This window comes from Rattus norvegicus, chromosome 5 (assembly GCF_036323735.1).
Source record: "Rattus norvegicus strain BN/NHsdMcwi chromosome 5, GRCr8, whole genome shotgun sequence".
Classification (NCBI taxonomy): domain Eukaryota; kingdom Metazoa; phylum Chordata; class Mammalia; order Rodentia; family Muridae; genus Rattus; species Rattus norvegicus.
This window is the reverse complement of record NC_086023.1, coordinates 128,373,636-128,388,649: the sequence shown is the minus strand read 5'-3', so window position 1 is coordinate 128,388,649 and position 15,014 is coordinate 128,373,636. Positions and strand designations below refer to the sequence as shown.

The following is a 15,014-nucleotide window of genomic DNA, read 5'->3' as shown; positions in this document are numbered from 1 at the left end:
GTAATGCATATACACATCAGAGGATGGGAAATAAACCCAACCAAATTTCTAGAGCCTTCTAGGGCCCTCCACATCATTAATATCCTTAGGAGTCCAGTGCCGAGGGGCATGAGGAAATATTCCTTCTGAAATGAAGGGTAAGTTATTGTACCTGGCCCCTCTCGACACCAAGAAAGAAACCTAAGTAGTGGGCCTATTTGGATTCTAAAGACAGCAGCCCACTTGGGTGTGTCACTTCAGCCTATATTCCAAATGGCTTGGAAAGCTGCTAGCTCTGAGTGGGCCTAGGCTCTTGAATGGGTCTAGGCTGCTGTGCAGGCTGCTCTACCACTTGGACCATACGATCCAGCAGACTTGATAGTATTTGAGATGTCAGGGGCAGGTAGAGATGCTATTTGGAATCTTCCTCAGGCCCCTATAGGTGAATTACAAAACAGATCTTTAGGTATTGGAGCCAGGCTCTACCGTCATTTGCAAAAAAACTATTTTCCCTTTTTTTTTTTTTTTTTTTTTTGAGAACGAGCACAGGTTGCTCTTGTATGGTTCATAGCACCCACATGGCAGGCTCCAGGGGGACTTCATCTGGATTCTGAAGATGCTGATACTACATGCAGGAAAAACATGAGGTCAACTCTGCTTAAACCAGCTGTACCCACCTGGGAGAATGACAGGGAAACCTGGACATGTCTAAAGATAAACCAGAAATCCCATCTATTAATCCATTTTACCCTACCCAGCCCATCAACTGGGGACTAAGTGAATGAGCCCTTATTAGTGCGTGTACAAGCCCACTACATTGGTACACCTATAATCTCAGTTTCTGGGAGAGATCCCTCATACACAGCTGGGATTAATTACCCCCAATCTAATTACAGTAAGGCTCAGGTCTATTACAGTAATTTTTTTTCTTTTTTTCGGAGCTGGGGACCGAACCCAGGGCCTTGCGGTTGCTAGGCAAGCGCTCTACCACTGAGCCAAATCCCCAACCCCTATTACAGTAATTTTAAAGGTACAGAGATCTGTGAGTAACTATTTTCCCTTTGAGAGACAACTTTTGGGCTGCTATTGGGCCTTAGTGGAAACACACTGAACATTTGACAACGGGCCATCCAATTACCATGTGACCTGAACTGGTCATGGTCTGGGTGTTATCAGACCCACCAAGCTATAAAGTAGGATGTGCACAGCAGCAGTCTATTAGTAAATGTGAACGGTGTGTCATTTATTCGATCAGGTCAGAGCAGGTGATGAAGGTACAAGCAAGTTACATGAAGAAGTTGTCTAAATGCCTCTGGTTTCTACTCCTGTTACAATGCCATCTGCTAGCAAGCACACACGGATAGCTCATGGGGTGTTCCCTATGACTGACTGAGGAAGAGAAGACTAGGGCCTGGTTTACTGATGGTTCTGTACATTATACACGCACCACCCAAAAGTGGACAGCTGAGGCATTACAGCGCTCTCTGGGAGAACCCTGAAAGACATTAGAGAAGGGAAATCTTCCCAGTGGGCAAACTCCGGGCAGTACACATGGTATTACATTTTGTTTGGAAGGAAAAATGAACAACTGTGTATTCCCTGACTCATGGACTGTAGCCAATGGATCAACTTAGTAGTCAGGGACGTGGAAAGAACATGATTTAAAAAATTGGTGCAAAAGACATCTGGAGAAGTATGAGAATAGATCTTTCCAAATAGGCAAAGGACGTGAAAGTGCTTGTGTCCCATGTAAATGCTCATCAAATGGTGACATTAGCTGAGGAGGAGCTCAGTAATCAAGCAGCTAGGCTGGTCCACTCTGTGGACAATCTCTTTCCTCAGCCATCACTGTCATTGCCCAGTGGACCCATAAACAAAGTGGCCATGGTGGCAGATATGGGGATTACATGTGGATTTAACATGGGCCTCCACTAACCAAGGCTGACCTGGTACAGCTGAGTGTCAGAGCTGCACTCACGATAAACCAACACTGAGCTCCAGATATGGCACCTGGTAGTAGCTTGACTTCATTGAAAGGACAATGCTTTATCCTTATGGAAATAGATACTTATTCTGGTTATGAGTTTGCCTTTCCTGCACAGAATGTTTCCATCAAAACAACATTCTGTGGACTTACAGAATGCCTTATCCATCATCATGGGATTCCACACAGCATTGCTTCTAGCCAAGGAACTGACTTCACAGCCAGAGAAATATGACAGTGGACCCAAGATCATGAAACCTACTGGTCTTACCATGTTCTCCATCATTCTGAAGTAGCTGGCCTGTTAGAAACTTGGAACAGCCCTTTTTTTTTTCTTTTCTTTTTCTTTTGGAGCTGGGGACCGAACCCAGGGCCTTGAGCTTCCTAGGCAAGGGCTCTACCACTGAGCTAAATCCCCAACCCCGGAACAGCCCTTTGAAGACAAAGTTATAGTGCCGATTAAATGGGAGCAGCCTAGATCCCTGGAGCAAGGATCTCTAGACCGCAGTATATGTTTTGAATCATCCTCTAATATAGGGTATGGTTTCTCCCATAGCTAGGGCCCACGGGTCCAGGAATCAAGAGGTGGGAAAGGAAATGATTCCACCCCTAGTAATCCGCCAGGAATATGTTTTGCTTTCTGTTTCAGTGAGCTTAAGTTCTGCTGGCCGAGAAGGTTTGGTTCCAGATTGGGGAGCACTCCTGTAGGAGCCACAACAGTCCATTGAATTGGAAACTTAGATAACACCCTGGCCACTTTGGGCTTCTGAAGCCCTTAAACCAACAGGCTAAGAAAAGGAATAGCAGGGGTTGGGGATTTAGCTCAGCGATAGAGCACTTGCCTAGCAAGCGCAAGGCCCTGGGTTCGGTCCCCAGCTCCGAAAAAAAGAAAAAAAAAAGAAAAAAAGAAAAGAAAAGGAATAGCAGTTAGTAAGGGAGATTGATCCAGACCCAAGGGAAAATGGGGTTGCTTTCCACAATAGACATAGGAACATTTATGTCTGGAGTACAGGAGATATTTCAGAGCATCTCTTGTTGCTGCCATGTCCTGTGATTAAAGTCAATGGGAAACTACAACTGCTTAATCCAGGCAGGATGACAAAGGACACAGACCTTTCAGGAATGAAAGGAAGGGTCATTTATCCAGGAAAAAGAACCAAGACCTCATGAGGAGCTAGCTGAGGGTGGAGGAAACACAGACTGGATAGTAGAGGAAGATTTATAAATACCAGCTAAGGCCATGTGTCCAATTGCAGAAATAAGGATTATAATGGACATGAGTTTTCTATTCATATTTTGTTACAACTATGCTTGCATAGACATTTATTTTTCTTTCCCTGATTTATCATGTAATGTAATACTCATTAGAAGAATATAGCGATTATCATATTTAAGTTTGGATGTATCCAAAAAAAACTGTCCCTCGAGGGACATTGCGATCTATTCTAAACTATTTAGTGTATTGTAACATATTAATCCCTTGTTATACAAGGGATAGATATACCATGTTAGATGTAGTTATGACCTGGTTAAATATATAATGTGTTTGCAATTGTACATGGGATAGTTAAATCATGTTAGGTGTAATTATGCTCTGGTTACTGTTTTATCTGGAAATTAAGTGTGACATAAGAAAATATGACAATAAGTGGACCTGTGATGGTTAGTCTTGGTTGTCAATGAGACTCTATCTGGAATGAACTAAAACCCAAACAGGCCAGGTACACCTGTGAGGGATATTTATTATTATTATTAAATCATTTGAAATGAGAAGAGCCACTTTAAATCTGGATCTTTTGAGGTGGAGAGACCCACCGTTAATCTGGGCTACATCTTTTGCTGACATCTCCATAAACAACATGGAGGAAAAGTTTGTTCCCTTTGCCTGATGACTGTCACTCTCACTGGCAAGTCTATTCCTTCACCAACATCAAAGCCCACTTCTTCAGGATTCCGGCATACACTGACTACTGGCTTCTTGGACCTTCCACTGGCCTGCTGAGGACTCTGAGACCAACTGGCCCATGGGAAATTGGCAAAGCCATTACTTATGGACCAGGCTCAAGAGGGGTGGCAGTTTTCTTCAGAAAACTGAGTATGAGTGCTTATGAGCGATTGACCACTGTGTGTCAAAGGATATAGCTTCCTCCCCCAGGATGTTGACAGCCTGAGTGTGCTTGCCTACAGAGGCCTAGGAGACCAATTAACCCTTCCCCCTGTGCTGTACCTAACAGACACACTGTGGTTTCGAGCAACAGTGGTAACAGTATTGTTTAAAACCCCACCACCCAGGTTTACTGTGTGTGTTTGTGTGTCTATCCTTCAGTCCCTTGCAAGGTGAGCCACAAGGGACACAAGGGACAAAGCAGCATACAAGATCTTGATTCCCTTTCCATCCGGCACATTACCCCTCTGCCCTATTCTCATTCTATAAAGTGCCACAGGTTTTCTATTATATGTTTTAGTTTTTAGTCTTTTCTCCTATTAGTGGAATGTAAATCCAATAATTTTATTTTATTTTTGCACTATATTAAAAGCTCTTAAAATAGTTCCACATTAGATACTCAGGAGTCTGATGAACAAGTTGAGCACATAAATATCCATGAGGAGAGCTAGGGATCCCATAACAAGTCTCCAACGCTTTCGAGTGCTCCTCTGAGATTTAGTGCAATTTGACTCAGTCTTTGAGTCTCCCAGTTGTTAGATGTGCCACCCAGAAATAACTATGCTCTCTTAGAAACACCAGAAATATGTAGCGGACTGAAAATATAGTAACGGATTATGTTCTGTTGGCTAAAATCAACAGCACCTCCTATCAGATTCTAGCATGGACATGGAGCAGAAGTCACCAGAAGGTTTACAAAAGGTAAACATTTACTGAGTATCTTGTGTATGAAGAGAGGACACAGGGATGATCTAAGCACAGGCCTTCCTCAGAGGTACCCCCAGTGGGCAAGGCAGCTGTGGAAATGGATAACTATACAACATTACTGTCAGCTCAACTATTATGCTAAGAAGACCCATCATAGGCCTCAAGACTCCCAAAAGGTTGGGATAAGGAGACAGAAGAGTAGGGAAGCTTGCTTAGGCCTTCACCTTGTCTGGAGCAACTTTGTCCTGTACCCCACCTCTGCTGGTTAAGTTGTCTGCTCCTGAAGAAAGAAGCCATCTTGGTGGTAGAGAAAGACAGCATATTCTGAAATCTGAGGGCTGGGAGTTCAAATCCTACCATGTCACCTTGTGTACACATCTGGTAGCCTTGTGAGGTGGTACTCACAGCCTTTCCCCAGATGGCCCCTGAAGACTCCCCCAGACTCATCTGCCTCACCCCTTCTTAATTCAAACAGCCAAACCCTCCCCTCAGACTCTGTGCCTTCATAGTCACTGCCCCACCCCAACTCTAAAGCCTTCACTTGCTCAGCCTGCCTGACTTTAACTATCCCATTTCTCTCTCACTACATTCTCTGCTGTGACCATCACTGGGCCTTAAAGCTCCACAGTTTCTTCTTCCTCAGCATCTGCTCTTGCCTTTTCCTGTATAAAGCATCACAGGAAAGCCAGAGGGACCTATCTGCTATAGGTGGGCCTCACTAAGATGCTTAAGCAGCAGAATCAAAAAGCAAAACTTCATTTCTTGGTTTAAAGCTTGTAATTTTTTTAATACAATGTCTCACTATGAAGTCACACACAGTTGGCCTAGTACTATGTACATAGACCAGGTTGACCACTAACTCAGAGATCCGCCTGCCTCTGTCCCCCAGATGCTGAGATTAAAGGCATTGGCTATCATGCCTGGTAAACCTGTAAACTTTATTGTGGCCCACTAGGCCGCCTGACCTCACTCCTACCTCCCCTCCCCAGCCCTCCCCCCGCCTCCCCCCACCCCCAAGCGTTCTTTCCTGTCAGCCAAACTAGCCTTCGTTGCCCAGTGTATCATATTTCACTCTCCCTGGAAACCTCTGCACAAGCTTCCTGCTTTTACCAGAATAATTTCTATTCATTTGTCAGAATTCAGTTCAAACCTCCTTTCATTTGCCCACACACACACCCTCAGCTTTGTTACTGTACTGTGGTACAGTACTTGCTACAACAGCAGTTTTAGAGTTAACTGTGAATTATTTGGTGCCTTATCTCCCTCTGAATAGAAAGCACACATCTTGTTCATCACTGCACAAGAGACACCTAAAGCTGAACTTGGCATAGAACCCGTACCCCAAATGAGTCATACTAAGTCACCACCGGACGCTTGGCCCCTTTATGGGTATCATTGGCAATTTCTGAGCCTGGGAAATGCTGTAGCATGCTGTCCAGGTCTCTTGTCACTAACTTGAGAATCCAGCTGCTAGCCATGTTAGTGTCCACAAAGCCTTTAACTGTCAGCTGCTCCAGATACGGGGCCTTCTTGGCTCCTGTTGCATCTCCTGTCAGGAGACACTAATCCAGTGATTGACTAGATAGGCAAGCTCTCCTTAACCCCCCTGCATGGCTGGAATTCAAACCGCATTAGATTCTGGTCTCCCAGACTTGTCTGACTTCTTTCTCCCTTTGGGAGAAACGCTACACCCCTTAACCTAAAGTTTGTACACATCTTTCAGCTATCAAATTGTTTTCCATCACTATCCTGTTACAGTCCAGTACTCCCAATTCTACACTAACTAGGTGTATTCCTGTGAAGAAATTGGGGCTCAGAGTGGTGGAGCGATCTGCCTAAGGTCAGGCACTAGAAGCTAATCCTCACGCAAAGATTTTCTCCTCTATCTCCCTATTAAGTCTCTGCATCTTGAGTTTGAGCTTGAGCGAATTTTGGGCTCAGCCTCAAGAAAACGGGATCCGGCGATCTGAAGCTGACCGGCGGAGCACAGATAGGGAAACTGAGGTCCAGAGCCAGGACTCTGCGCCTGCAGAGGCATCTGCGAAGGGGCGCGTCCTGCCCAGCGGGCCGCCTCTTCCCGCCCCCAACGCTGGGGTCCCGTCTGCCTTGTCTTTGCCCTCGCCAAGTCGCCACCTCGGAAGTGAGCCATGGTTGCGGCTGTGGCGACGGCGTGGCTGCTCCTGTGGGCCGCGGCCTGCACGCAATCCGAGCAAGACTTCTACGACTTCAAGGCGGTGAACATCCGGGGCAAGCTGGTGTCGCTGGAGAAGTACCGCGGCTCGGTGAGTGACGGTCCCTTGCGGGCCTGGCGCAGAGTGGGGAGGGGCTTGCAGGGGGCCCCGGGGCAGGGGTTCAGCCGGATGCTTGTCTTGGGTGTGCCACGGCTCGGACACCACCCCGGGCATCCTGGCTGCGCGATCCGTGCATTCAGCGCTCCCAGGCCTCTTTTTCCACTCAGGCCTGCGGCTACGTGGCACAGCTCAGGAGCTACCCGCTCTGACTGAGCTCGGCAAGGCTCAGGATCCCACCCGGAAGGTGAATGCCCTCCACTCTCCGCTTTGCCTCTCCCAAGAGCCTTTATGGCCTTTTGCCGGTCCAGCCTACGCCTGTAACAGTAGGTCCAATGAGAACGCAGAGAGACAAATGGGCAGTGGAGGGAGTTACCACCTGAAATGGACCCTTTCATGATTCTTAGAATCCACCCTCAGCCCCTGAGAGCGAAGACAGAACATTCGAAAGCAATCCAAGTTGTAAGAGAACCCCACCCACACCCCTCCCATCCTTGAGCCTTCCAAGGCCCACCCCTTAGAGAGCAGTTGTGATGGAGTTGCTAGTGGACCGGCCCTTACTTACCAGACCGAATCACAGTAAGGAGGAAGTGTGTCAGGATTGGGTCTTTTAAATAAGACTTGAGCAAGACAGATCAATCCAGACAAAGAGAGCTGGCCAAGTCCGGACATAGAAGCAAAACAACAAGAAAGGTCAGGGGGACCAGAGATTTCAATAGCCGGTACTTAAAGGATACAAACAGCTAGACTGAACGGTGTTAGATGAGGCTGACTCGGCCAGGGAGCCTTTAAACTATAAAGTTCAGAGACTCTGGTGTTACACTGTGTTGACGAATCCTCTCAAGAGAGGAGCATGGTGGCACACGCCTTTTATCTTTTATCCCAGCAAGCCGGAGGGAGAGAGAGAGAAACTGATGTCTGTGAGTTCAAGGCCAGTTTAGTGTCTGTCTACTTAGGGAGCTCCAGAAAGCCAGGGCTATACAGACTCTATCTCAAAAAAAAAAAAAAAAAGTAATTAAAAAATTTAAAATCCTTCAAAGAATCTTCTGTGTCTTGAGATGGACTTGGAGATCCTGGTGTGAAGACATGGTGTTGGACACTAACGGACATGTGACCCCATCATCCAAATTTGGATGGATCACAAAAGAATGGTTCAGTATGCTTTTCCTGCAAGCAAGGGCATCTTTGGGGACAAAACTATTCTCAATAGCCTTGAAGGTCTCGATGACACTGGGAGTCCTTGCCCTGACCAGTGTGCTATAAATTTCAAGTGAGAATACGGTGTGGAAGCATTAGGCAAGCTTTAGGTGCTCTGTATGGATGGTAGGTCAATGACAACATCCAAAACTCCAGACAAAGAACAGCAAAGAGCAAGGCCATTATTACTAGTCAGGCCTCCCCTTCCCAGAGACCCCCAATTTATCACCTGAGCAGCTCTGACAGCCATTAACTAATTGTTTGTTATTCAGCACCTACTATATACTAGCTAAACACCCACGCCCTGAAGATAAACAGTAGTGATTAAAACAAGTTCATGTTTTAATCAAGTTTGGGGTGGGGAGGACAATAAACAAGGCACTGAAAACTGAACCAGGGAATCCCAATAGCAATGAGAGCTTTAAAAAAGGCCAGTGTATGGTACAGGCCTTTAATCCTAGCGCTTGGGAGCCAGAGGCAGGGAGAACTCTGTGAGTTCCAGGCCAGTCTGGTCTACAGAATAAGTTCCAGAACAGCCAGGGCTCTTACACAAAGAAAACCTGTTTCAAACAAACAAACAAACAAACAGCAAAGAACTTTAAAAATACTAAAAGGTATAGGATACAGAGTTAGCCTGCATACAATTAATCCTAGCACTTGGGTGGCAGAAGCAAGCAGATATCTGAATTCAAAACCAGTCTGGCCAATATAGCAAGTCACAGGCCAGCTCGGGTATGTTAGGTAATGAGCTCTTGTCTCAAAAAGTTAAAATAAATAAAGATAGAGTTAGAGAGCCAGTAAAATCGTGGGTATGCCAAGCCTGAGGTCCTAAACTCAGGACTTATATGGTGAAAGGAGGGAACCACTTTCTGCAAGCCACCCTCTGATCTCCATACATACACACCATGGTGTGGAGGACCACCCTTCCCATTTTGTTTTGTTTTTAAGAGCTAGAGTTAGAATTTAAATCCCGGCAGGACAAGTCTTGGGTCTCTGCCCTTAAGTGCTAAGCTCAGAGAGAAAGCAGGGAGCAGTCAACCCAGGGAAGCTGGTTAACCTAAGCTGGGCCTGCTGCTTGGGCCACACCTTCATCCGTTCACTACTGACCATTCGCTGTCTCCCTACTACACACCTGACACTGGGTGTAAGGAAAAGTGGAAGGGCAGTCACTTGCCCGTGGTTGAGCATGAATGTTGAGGTAGTCACTTCTTGGGAGGGCATATGTATCTACCTATAGGGTGGAATGTATCAGAGAGAGAGAGAGAGAGAGAGAGGGAGAGAGAGAGAGAGAGAGAGAGAGAGAGAGAGAGAGAGGTTTTATTTGCTTCTTTATGTACATCTGAGTCTGTGAAGAGTCTAAGAAGCAAGAGTTCCCCCTTCACAAAGACTAGGGAAACACATGATACAGGATAAAAGGAAGCTTTTTAATGCTTTCAATGAAGGTCAGCAGGATAGAAGGTGGGAGACCCTTAACTGGGGAAGGAGAGAGTTCTAATCTTTTTTTATCACCCCAGGCAGAGTGATAGATCTAATTAGCTCAATGATTCTTATTGTTAGCTAGGTGCTGGTGGCGCACACCTTTAATCTAGCCCCTGGGAGGCAGAAGCAGGTGGATCTCTAGGAGTTTGAGACCAGCCTGCTCTACAAAGTTGGGGGAAAGCCAGGACTACACAAAGAAACTCTGTTTTGGGGATAAAAAAGATCTTTGTTATTACATTTTTGTGTGGGTGTGTGCTCGGGGTGTGTGTGTGTGTGTGTGTGTGTGTGTGTGTGTGTGTGTTTGTGTGTGTGTGTGCATATGTGTGTGTGTGCATGCCTGTTGTTGTGTCATGGTGGAGATTCTGTGGGGCCCTGGGATTGAACTCAGATTGTCAGACTTGGGGGCACATCCTCATCTCTCCAGTGTTTTGTTTTGAGAACGGGATCTCATTATGCAGTGCCTGGCCTGAAACTTGCTATGTAGACCAGGCTGGTCTTGAACTCACAGAGATCCCTTGCCTCTATCTCGTATGCTACATTCAGGGATCAAAGACATGCAACTTTTTTTTTTCTTTTCTTTTAAAGAGACAGTCTTACTGTGTAGTCTCGGCTGAAATTTGAAATTTGAAATTCTGCTGCCTCAGCCCCCTTAGGACTGGAATCACAGATGTGAGCCACAACCCCAGGGGGAAAAATTTTTGGTTGTCAAACCTAGGTATCTAGTGGGTACAGGCTAGGATGTACCAAATAGGATGCCAAATACTCTACGATAAACAGGACAGCTCCCCACAGGGAGACCCATAGTTTTAGTACTGCTGAATCTGAGACCTGAGCAATTTGTGTCCAGAGTTCCAGACTGACCCCGGGAAATGATCTTCATTGGGTAGCCAGGTGATATCATCCCAACTTGTCTCAAAAGCAGCCATGGAGATAGGACTAGGGCTCCCAGGCAAAGGAGTTTAATCTTTTAATAATTCAGAGCTAGAAGCTGGAAATGTGGCACTCATGCCACAATCCTAAGTACATTATATCAGTTCTATCAGCTCCCTTTGTATTTACTGCCTAAAGCCTTTACAAAAATTAGAGCTCAGTGAGCAAACTAAGTATTTGTTTGCTGGAAGGGAGGAGATCAAAAGGGATCGTACTGGGGGACAGTCATTCTGTCTATGTATCCAGGTGCTGGCAGCTCCTTCCAGGGAAGGGTACAGAGAGACACACAGCTCTGTTTCCTTTTCCTTTAGAAACTTCCAGGAAGGAGCGCATCTGGAATTTCTGGAAGCACCCAGCTGACTGAACCAAACTGAACCCAAGTGTGTCTATCTCCTCCCCACAATCACCTACTGACATGAGCTCCCGGTGTGCATGCCTCTCTGTGAATGTGCTGTGTGTATTTGTGGGTACATGTTCTACTAGCTAATGTAGGTTTGAATCATAGAGCATGTGCATATTAATTTCAGTAAATTGTGTGCATACGGTGACAGACACTCATGTATGTGTGTACATGCATCTAGACCCCTACGTGCTTGCTTTTGTGTGTGGGTGTGTTTATATGAAGATTTTACACACACACACACACACACACACACACACGTACATGGCATCCTTGCATGTGTGAAGAAGTCACCTCTGTGAACAAACCAGAGCAGATACAAGTGCATGCCTTTTTGCTGGATTGTATGTGGCTCTGATCTTTCTTCTTTCTGTTTGATTTTACCGTGCAGGTTTCCCTGGTGGTGAATGTAGCTAGCGAATGTGGCTTCACAGACCAGAACTACCGAGCCTTGCAGCAGCTGCAGCGGGACCTGGGCCCCTACCATTTTAACGTGCTTGCTTTCCCTTGCAACCAGTTTGGCCAACAGGAACCAGACAGCAACAGGGAGATTGAGAACTTTGCCCGCCGCACCTACAGTGTCTCTTTCCCCATGTTTAGCAAGATCGCAGTCACTGGCACTGGTGCCCACCCTGCCTTCAAATACCTAACCCGTGAGTACTGTCCCTTCTCCCCCTCACCTTCCCTCCCTGGCTGGGGCAATGAAGCTGGTGACTGGCTGGGTCACCTTTCTCTTCCTGATCCTTGGAGGAAACCGAATGCTGTCTCACCCTAGTCCTTCCCTGAGATCTTATCTTCACTCTCAGGGGACTCCTGGAATGAGACAGGTCATCATGCCTTTGCCACTAAATGAGCTTATAGATTTGGATAGAGAAACCAAGGCACAACCACAGGATGCCACAAGCCTGGAGGAGGCTGGCCAAGATAACTGGAAGTCTCTTGTTCTGAGTCAAAGTCTCTATGCTAAAGGGAAACCTTCTCTTAAGCTGAAAAGTTCAGCTTAATGCCCCGTCTGGAATAATGGTGACAGGCAAGATGGTGTGGGCTGCGAATGAATTCATCAGGGCAGAAGGAGGCAGTAGAGGTTGTTAGGTATCCTGTGGTCTGTGTGCAACAGATAAGACAGTAGAGAAACTGCTCAGAGATGATCTAAGGGGCTGCTTTTGTGTATATGGGGAGTGGGGCTCCGTGGCCATTCAGGCAGTGTTTCAGTGTCACTGTGCTATGGCTGTTTAGGTCTTATCAGGCGGGACAGCTGTACAGCGCTACCTGGAACGTTAGGCAGGTAGCTCATTTTGTTAAGGAGTAGGGTTTACAACACAGGTTCACTCATTCTCATTCTCTCTCTGTGTCCTCTCTTTCTCCTCTCTCTCTTCTCTCTCTCTCAGAGTTTTTCTGTTTAGCAACCCTGGCTATCCTGGAAGCCCTGGCTATCACTCTGTAGACCAGGCTATCCTGGAACTCACAGAGATTCCACTGCCTCTGCCTCCCAAGTGAGAGGACTAAAGGCATAAGGCATGCACCTCCACTGCCCTGAAGTTTATCTTTTCTTCTTAGGAGTGGCTATCTATATAAGAAGCAGGCTGGGTTCAGTAAGGCTCAAACATTTGATAGTCAGGGGAGGGGGCTAAAAACAAAACATTTGATGGTCTGAGACTGCTCATTAAAAAGTGGGATTTGGGCTGGGGAGATGGCTCAGTGCTTAAGAGCACTGACTGCTCTTCCAGAGGTCCTGAGTTCAAATCCCAGTAATCGCACGGTGGCTCACAAACATCTGTAATAGGATGCTGTCTTCTGAAGTGTCTGAAGACAACTACAGTGTACTCACATATAAATACAATAAATAAATCTTTTTTTTAAAAAAACTGGGATTCTGAGGGTCTAAAGAGTTGGTTTAGTAGTTAAGAGCACTGGCTGCTCTTCCAAAAGACCTGACCTGGGTTCAATTCCCAGCATCCACATGGCACTTCACAACTGTTGTGTACTCCAATTCCAGGGGATGGATAGATATCTCTCTCTCTCTCTCTCTCTCTCTCTCTCTCTCTCTCTTACACACACACACACACACACACACACACACACCAGAGGCAGAATATATATATTTTTCTTTTTTAAAGTGGGATTCTGGGATTAGAGAGATGGTTCAGAGGTTAAGAGCACTGGCTGCTTGTCCAGAATCAAACCCAGGTTGATTCCTAGTCCCCACATGACAGCTGACAGCCACCTGCTATTCCAGCCCCATGGAAGCCAATGCCCTTTTCTGGCCTTCTTAGGCACTATGCGTATACAGTGTACAGACATACATGTAAGCAAAACACTTACATAAATTTTTTAAAATAAAGAAAGAAAAATAATGTAAAGTGCCTTAATTCCTCAGTTGCAGAGGAATCCCTTGTGAATTTTGAGATCCATTAGCTCTGTGTTTTTGTTAAGTCATCATTCCCCATCCTACGTGTTCTGTTAGTTTTCTCCCAGTTCCTATGATTGTTCATCAATCTGGCCCTTGCTTTAGAAGCACCTGGAAAGATCTTATAATTGCGCAAACCTGAGCTCTACTCAAGCAAGACCCAAAAATTCACTTGACAGTGATTTGGACTGTATCGGTACATGGCTAACCTTGAGTCACCATTAAGATTTCATTGGAAGCAGGTCATCATGGTGCAGGCCTATACTTGGGAGGTAGAGCAAGGAGGAGAAGGCATTCCAAGGCTACCCATCCACATTGAATAGCAAGACTAAGGTAGCCTGGGTTACACGGAATCCTGTCTGGAAACAAAACAGACTTGGAGAACAAGGCGTGACTATTTGGGGGTTGTGTAAAGGGGGGATTGATGGTGTGGTATCAGGTACTTCCCAGGCTCCTAAAGTAATCTCTCTCAATCTGGATCCCACACTGGGATCTATGGAGAGCTTTCAAAGGTGCTCATAGCTGGGTCTTGTTCTCCAAGGCTCTGATTTAAGGAGTCTAGGTAAAGCCTGGGCACCAGAATGATACCAACGGAGGGATTCCAGGAGAGGATACAGAGAGGCACACTGATCTTCTGCTCCCTTTTTCTCTAGAAACTTCTGGGAAGGAGCCCACCTGGAACTTCTGGAAGTACCTAGTGGCCCCAGACGGAAAGGTGGTGGGGGCATGGGATCCCACTGTGCCGGTGGAGGAGATCAAGCCCCGTATTACAGAGCAGGTGATGAAGCTCATCCTTCAGAAACGAGAAGACTTGTGACTGGGTCCCCCTGAAACCCCCATTCCTCAGCAAACTCAAGTGGTGCTTCAAGGGCAGAGAGCCAATGCTTCTCTTCCCTTCGCTCCCTCAGAGGACGAGCCTAAGACTTGGATGATTTGAATCCAAGGGCAACGAACAGGCACTGCTGGCCAATGAGAGTTCTTAACAGCACATCACCCGCCAGCAGGCCTCTAGCCAAAGGAAATATGGCATGGCTCTGAGGCAGTCATCTACCTAGCCAGCCAAGTCTTACCTCACAGGGAGGCTGTGAGGATTAGCGTCTAATACCCATGAACATGCCTGGGGGCAGTGCTAGCCAAGGGGAAGCACTCCGCACAGTTTTCCACATGTAAACAAACATTATCTGTGATAATAAAACTTGAGTTCGACATAAATGTCTAGCCCACGGAATCCTAGGCCAAATGCGTTTGTCGTTTTTGTTATTTTTTTCTTAACTACAAAAGACACGCATTCTTAGGGAGTGTGATAGCAGAAAGACTCAGAGTTCAAACACTTGCAAGACTCTATTCCCAGAGAGGCAAAAAGAAAGGCACATAGAGAGAGAACACACTAAATAAAAACACAAATAATAAACTAGAAGTAAACGTTGTCAGTAATTAGTGTGGGTGTTGAGGATTTGTAGTGCATTAATACTCAATAA

At 46.2% G+C, this 15,014-nt stretch overlaps 2 protein-coding genes across 3 annotated transcripts in view; one reads left to right on the top strand and one right to left on the bottom strand.

Moving 5' to 3' along the window:
* Tut4 (terminal uridylyl transferase 4) overlaps positions 1-15,014 on the bottom strand; it is a 180,314-nt gene that overhangs the window by 146,639 nt on the left and 18,661 nt on the right. The window lies entirely within an intron of this gene.
* Positions 6,784-14,769, top strand: Gpx7 (glutathione peroxidase 7). 2 transcript variants are annotated; one of them, XM_039109576.2, is made up of 3 exons: positions 6,784-7,117; positions 11,647-11,782; positions 14,190-14,764. In XM_039109576.2, exons 1-3 carry the CDS (start codon positions 6,983-6,985, stop codon positions 14,351-14,353), a joined length of 435 nt encoding a protein of 144 aa, XP_038965504.1. In that variant the 5' UTR covers positions 6,784-6,982; the 3' UTR covers positions 14,354-14,764. The 2 variants fall into 2 exon arrangements, with proteins under 2 accessions (XP_038965504.1, NP_001100143.1); NM_001106673.1 differs by having other exon boundaries at positions 6,925-7,117; positions 11,521-11,782; positions 14,190-14,769.

Coding starts and splice junctions, on each gene's coding strand:
- Gpx7 (NM_001106673.1), top strand. CDS start 6,983: ATGGTTGCGGCTGTGGCGACGGCGTGGCTGCTCCTGTGGGCCGCGGCC. Junction 7,118..11,520: donor TGGAGAAGTACCGCGGCTCG/GTGAGTGACGGT, acceptor TTTACCGTGCAG/GTTTCCCTGGTGGTGAATGT. Junction 11,783..14,189: donor TGCCTTCAAATACCTAACCC/GTGAGTACTGTC, acceptor CTTTTTCTCTAG/AAACTTCTGGGAAGGAGCCC.